This window comes from Orycteropus afer, unplaced genomic scaffold (assembly GCF_000298275.1).
Source record: "Orycteropus afer afer isolate SDZICR_OR568_19922 unplaced genomic scaffold, OryAfe1.0 scaffold00615, whole genome shotgun sequence".
In the NCBI taxonomy this organism is placed as follows: Eukaryota; Metazoa; Chordata; class Mammalia; order Tubulidentata; family Orycteropodidae; genus Orycteropus; species Orycteropus afer.
The window spans coordinates 788,388-795,171 of NW_006922202.1; the positions used below are offsets into that span (position 1 = coordinate 788,388).

Here is a 6,784-nt window from a genome sequence, read left to right on the forward strand (position 1 = left end):
CCAGATACAGTGATTAAAAATACAGGACACTCAGTTAAATCTGAATTTTTTTTAGTATATCTCATGAAATTTTAGGATATACCCATACTTCAAAAAAATCTATTCCTTATCTGAAATTCAAATTTAACTGGGCATCTTGTACATTATCTAATATCCCTCCCATAAGAGAAACATTCAGTTTTAAATATCTGCAAGGCCAGAGACCAAGAAGCCTTCTTACAACAGGTCCAATTGCCAGCTCTAAATGTTGTTCTTTATTGTGTCCTTTCTCCTTCCCTGATTCTCCTTATCCCCATTCAAAGTTGGAAGGGACAGAAACTGCAGCTAGCCTGAAGTGAAAGGGTAAGGGAAAAAAAAAAAAAAAAGGAGCAGACACTAATTTTATTCCTGCCTTTCAAGGTAGGAAGCAAGTGTCGGTCACCTCCAGGCCTTGGCCAGTTAAGGGAAGTACATACGGAATCATATCTTAGAAAGAAGATTTAAGTGTTAATAAATTTATTAAACTCTATATTTATTTTATGAATCATTGTATGACAGAAAGTAGGACTCATGAGGCCTACCAAGTTTTCATCCAGTATCAGACAAAAATTCCTCCCAATGAGAGACAAAAAATAAAGTTGCATTTCAAGCAGTTCAGGTATTATGCTTATTTAATGTATCAATTATATAGATATTAAAGTACTTTCCAAATTGTATGTGCCTCACAATTTTGTGACATTGTTTGTAAGATTAACTTTTTAAAATATTAATAATTGTAAAAATCACCAATAAACTTACCTGTAAAATATCTTATTATTAACAATTATTGGAAAGTATTATTGGAGAGAAGGAGCTCTGGTGGCATAGTGCCTAAGACATTTGACTGCTAACCAGAAGGTTAGTGGTTCAAACCCACTAGCCACTCCACAAAAGGAAGACCAGGCAACCTACTTCTGTAAAGATTTACCACCTTGGAAACCCAATGCAGGCCGCAATGAGTCAGAATTGACTCAATAGCAGTGAGCTTGGTTTTTGGTCTATTATTGGAAACTTGTAAATATTAATGAACATTATGAAATCTTCTCAATGACAGTTTTCTAATCTTTTTCATGTCAGATTTTTTTTAAAAAACTTTTTTATTGAGATCTAATAATGTAAAATAAAATGTACTGATTTTATGTGTATAATTGAATGAGTTGACAAATCTTGTCACAGAATAAGAATCTGGTGGAAACTATGATTTTACATATGCAGGTACACGTAGTTTTCATACAATTTCAGAATGGTTGTTGATCCTCAAAATCCATTTAAAACATCAAACTAGTTGCTTTGAGTCTTGTTCTCTGAGTAACCTAGTTGCTGTGAAGTCGTTTCTGACTCCCGTGTATCAGAGTAGACTTGTGCTCTGTAGGGTTTTCAAGGGTTAATTATTGGGAAATAGATTACCAGAGCTTTCTTACAAATTGTCCCTGGGTGGCTTTGAACCTCCAGCCTGGATTATCAGCTGAGCTGTTTAACCTTTAGCACCACCTGGTGGCTAATCATTTGATTTTATAAACGTCTTCAAAGTGTATATTTAAATTTCTTAAAGTTGAGCCTAATATTTATAAATGTGTTACTTTTTTAAACAAATGATAATTGCAAATACTATGTTCTAATTTTTTTAAAAATTTTTTAGATGCACGTTTATTTGTTCCATCTTTCAATGGGAATTCCTACTTAGAACTGCCTTTTTTGACATCCCTGGATGAATTTAAATTTGTCCTGGAGAAAGAACGTAACCCAACTGTTACCATCTACTTGACTATAAAAGCAAGCTCTTTAAATGGCACTATTCTCTACAGTGAGTATCAAATATTTGACCCTCTATATATCGTGTTTCTTTTTTGTATGTTAACCTATTGAATCAATGAATTATTCATTTAAATATTGTGGGGGGAAAATGTCCTAGCCTAGTGCATAAAGCATTACCAAAAGGAAATATTTGTTCTTTATAGTTTTCTTAGAAGTTTCTTTAATTTATGAGTCATTCAATAGAACATGACTTACAAACAGCCTCTCAACCAGCAAGGAAAAATACAGGAAGCATATGAATTTTATGGCATATGGCTATAGCAGTAAAACATAAATACTGCAAATGTTTCAGAGCATAATTTTATAATTCAGTAAACACGAATTGCATTCAACACTTGGTAACTTGGGTAAAGACCAGGAGTTTTTGACAATTGGGAAAATGCTTATCACTCTTTTTGCAACATTCATTATCTTAAAACATGCTGCTTGGGAAAAAATAGTATTAAAAGTACTTGTTGATGTAAGGAAATTCCTCTACACATAGCATTCTTTACATTACTATGCAACATGCTTACATAGGTCTCTACCACCAGAATTTAGCGGTCTTCCTTCTATGGCTGAAAATCACTAATATATATTAGCTACAGTATTCAAAATGCAACAATTGTTTTATCTTTTTTAAAAGGAATGCATGATGCTTTTAACAATCCCTTCAATTGTAGTATGGTTTTTTCAGTACTTCAGTAGATTATCCATCTGTAAGCCAACTCATTATTTCCATAATGATTTGCTTCTTTGTTTTGGAATAGTTTGAAAAATTGATTCATCATTCTGTACAAAGTTTAAACCTTTTTATTTGTTGTGATCTGATTACATGTAATGCTTAAAAGAAGCATTTTTGGAAAGGTAGGTGGAAGGGAAAGTTTTGAACATTAAATTAAAACTGAGAATGAATGTTATGTTTTACAAACTGACTTGTCAGAACTAGGTCAATCATTGTTTATTTTGCTAGAGCAGAAGCACCCATGTTTAAATGATAGGTTTAGAATGTTTGATTTCCTTACTGTTTGGAAAAAAAAGGGAGAAAAGAGAAAAGAAAAACATGTTTTTATATATGAAATTTAAGTATTGGTAGATGATCAGGAAATTTTGAGGCCATAGTACATTGTTGTTGTTGTTGTTATTTGCCGTCGAGTCGGCCCCGACTCATAGCGACCCCTCCTTGGGTTTCCGAGGCAGTATCACTACGGAAGTAGGATTGCCCAACCTTCCTTCCGAGGAGTGGCTGGTGGGTTTGAACCGCCAGCCTTCTGGTTAGCAGTCAAGTGCCTTAGGCACTATGCTACCAGAGCTCCTATAGTACATTGTAGGGGAACAAAACTATAGTACATTGTAGGGGAACAAAACAGAAGACACAAATGTAATAATTTGAAGCCACAAAGCAAAGTGATTTTCTGGCTTTGAAATTTTTTAAAATGATAAAGAATTAGAATATGTATCCTTGGGGAAAGTGTATTTTCACAACTAAGAACAGCTCATAGACAAATAAATAACCAATCCTTGGGAGTATCCTCCACTAGACCCATGCTCCTGGATCCTGTGTACGCTGCTGCTCAATGCACTCTTTTCGAAGGCCATAGAAATGCATGCCAAGCATATACACACGCTATTCAAATTGGCACTCCAAACCAAAACCAAACCCATTGCCATCGAGTAGGATCCTACTCATAAAGGCCCCTCCTTGGGTTTCCCAGGTGGTATCACTATGGAAGTTGATTGCCCAACCTTCCTTCCCAGGAGTGGCTGGTGGGTTTGAACTGCCAGATTTCTGGTTAGCAGACAAATGCCTTAGGCAATATGCCACCAGCGTTCCCACTAAAACCTAAGCTGATATTAGTGCCTTGGGACTATTTTTGCCTTTCATACCCAAGCAAAATAAGCAAACTAGAAATTATTAGTAAAGAACCAGTGTCATTATAATGATTACCAATTTGTGTCATTGTCTTTATACTGGGCAGGTCAAAGATGTTTACTCAACAGTGTTTCATAGCCTGTGAATGGAGAAAATATTTTTATTCCAAAGCTTTCCTTTTGTTCATTTGTAAGGTGGTAATATCTGGTAGCATAGTGCCTAAGGCACTAACCAGAAGGTTGGACAATCTACTTCAATAGTGATACTGCCTCGGAAACCCAAGGAGGGGTCACTATGAGTCGGTCCAGCTCCACAGCACATAACAACAACAATTTAGTCCTACATTGTTGGGGATACCTTAGCAGACTGTTGCATGGGATGGTTGTTTCAGGTCCTTTGTAATCTGTCAACCTTATAAAAGCTTCACAGCAGATGAACACAAAGATTTTTGTGATTCAGTTAAACACTTGCTGTTTAAGGTATCCCTCAACTTGACTTAAATTATTTTCTTGTCTTTAAAATCAGTATATTTTTGTTGTTGTTATGTGCCAAAAGTAGTAAGGAAATTAAAACAGCTGTTACAGTTTATAGGCGCTGATTTTATTTAGTTTAGTTGGTTTTGGGGAGCTCTGGTGGCGTAATGCCTAAGGCATTTGACTGCTATCCAGAAGGCTGGTGGTTCAAACACATGAGCTGCTCCTCAGAAGGAAGGTTGGACAATCTACTTCGATAGAAATACTGCCTTGGAAACCCAAGGAGAGGTCGCTATGAGTCGCAATCGACTTAACAGCCATAAGTTTGGTTTTTGAAGTTGTGTTTTTTAAGTTTTGACTTTTTTTTTTTCTTATTCCTAAACATTTCATTCAACTCAATTTTATTCCACAAACATTTAGTGAATGTTTGTATTTTGTGCAAGCAAATATTTAAGGGTAAAGTATAGAGAAATAGCGGTCTAATAAACCAATGTCAGCTTTGAATTATATTCCTAGTTCAAAACTGTAAATTTATCCTGTCTCAGTTTGCCTCACAAACTAATTGATGTTGAAAAGGAACAAAAGGAAGATAAAGCTTGAATCCTTAGGGGTTAGAGTAAAAATTCTTAGAAAGGATAACTTGAAAAAGAACTCTCTGTGGGAGAGGGACAGCTCTGAAAGCAGTAGTCAAGATGAAAAGAAAGCTTTATGAATCTGCCACTGAACCAATTCAGAATTCTGGAACCCAGTCAAAAAAGCTACTAATAGGTCACAGGAGATGGGATGAGACCACACAAAACTCTTTAGGTGCACTTTCAGAAAATGAGCTCTGTTCAGGCAAGCACTATCAATCAGGAAGTTTCGTCATGGGATGTTTTGCTATGCGGTTGGATCCACTCTGTGCTGCTCCTTTGAAAAGAAATAAGCATGCCCTATGGAAGTATATGATGTCTGAGAATTTAGAGCAAACATCTGACCAACTCTCAGGAGGCAAATTACATGAGCAACTCTGGTAAGAGGACAGGATGCAGAAGAGATCTTCATATTTCTTGACATTTGTGTTTACACTAGAAAGTAAAAGGATCTGTCTTAGATATCTATTCTAGGTAGGAATTGACAGAAAAAAAAAAAAGTGGGATTATTTGGGCTTCTCTGTTTTGCATTTATGGATAAAGAGAAGAAGTTTCTGAAACTGCTGAAGAAAATAAATAAAATCCAGAGTCATACCATCTGCCTTTCTCTAGAAAATGATTCCCAGCAGAATACACAGTGTCTTCATTAGATACTTATTGTGCTTTGTTCCAATGATGTGACAAGGCCAAGGAAATCCCACATTTTCTGACATCACAGTAAAAAGCTACTTCTTTTCTTATAGGATAAAATGATGCTGAGTAGTTTTTATCTATTTTGCAGTGTGCATCCTAAGATTATTTTAATATCTTTGTCCCTCCTTGATAGTCCACATGAAACTAGCTGCTGACAGACAAGGAGGGAGTTGGATTGAGTATCTGAATGGATGAATTCATGCTTTCTTGTACCTTTCATTGTACCTTATCCTTTTTATGACAGCAAGGCTGAGCTCAACAAATATGAATTGAGTGTCCAGAAAAGGCACAGGACTCTTTTTGGCACTGTGAAAGATACAAAGTTATGTAGGAGATGGTCTATATCTAACCAAAAGGTTGGCAGTTCAAGTCCACCCAAAACACCTCATAAGAAAGATCTGGTGATCTAGTTCCAAAAAATCAGCCATTAAAGATTCCTGGAGTACAGTTCTGTTCTGACACATATGGGGTCACCATGAATGAGAATAATCTCAATGGCAGCTGATTTGTTTTTTCAGTTTGTATCCCAAGTTTCTCATCATCTAGTGGAGAGGTGCCATATATATAATTCTACATTAAGCTGGCTGTGATTGGTCTTACAACAGAAAAATAACTTAACCATTGGGGCAGAGTAGAGAGATTCATGAGCATGGGATTCGTTCTGTGTTTGTATCTCCTCATTTAATAGGGAGCACAATACAATAGCTATAGTGTAGGTTTCTACAGCTCTGTATTCCACCCCACCCCCTGGTACCTCAACTAGTGTATTGTATAAAGCAAGCACTTCATAAGGATATTTCTTTAAGTTCTATTTGTGAGGTACTCAATCTTGATGACTGTGATTACAAATAAGTAATTCTTTGTTATTGTTAGGTGCTGTCGAGTTGGTTTCAACTCACAGTGACTCTATGTACAATAGAATGAAACACTGACATGTCCATCCTCACAATTGTTGCTATGCTTGAGTCCAATGGTGTTGCCACTGTGTCAGTCTGCCTCATTAAGAGTCTTCCTCTTTTTCACTGACCCTTTACTTTATCAAACATGATAACTTTCTCAAGGGGCTGGTCCACCCTGATAACATGACTAAATACAAGAGACAAAATCTGACCATTTTCACTTCTAAAGAGCATTCCAGTTGTGTTTCTTCCAAGATACATTTGTTCATTCTTCTAGCAGTCCATGGTATATTCAGTATTCTTTGCCAACATCACAATTCAAATGCCTTGATTCTTCTGCTGTCTTCCTTATTCATTATCCAGCTTCTTTCCCATGCATATGAGGCTATAGAAAAGACAATG

The 6,784-nt window shown here is 36.1% G+C and overlaps 1 protein-coding gene across 1 annotated transcript in view; it reads left to right on the forward strand.

Moving 5' to 3' along the window:
* LOC103210485 (protein eyes shut homolog) overlaps positions 1–6,784 on the forward strand; it is an 837,058-nt gene that overhangs the window by 361,801 nt on the left and 468,473 nt on the right. Inside the window, 1 exon segment of the mRNA XM_007956404.2 lies at positions 1,658–1,822. Within this exon segment, the coding sequence (XP_007954595.2) occupies positions 1,658–1,822 (165 nt within the window).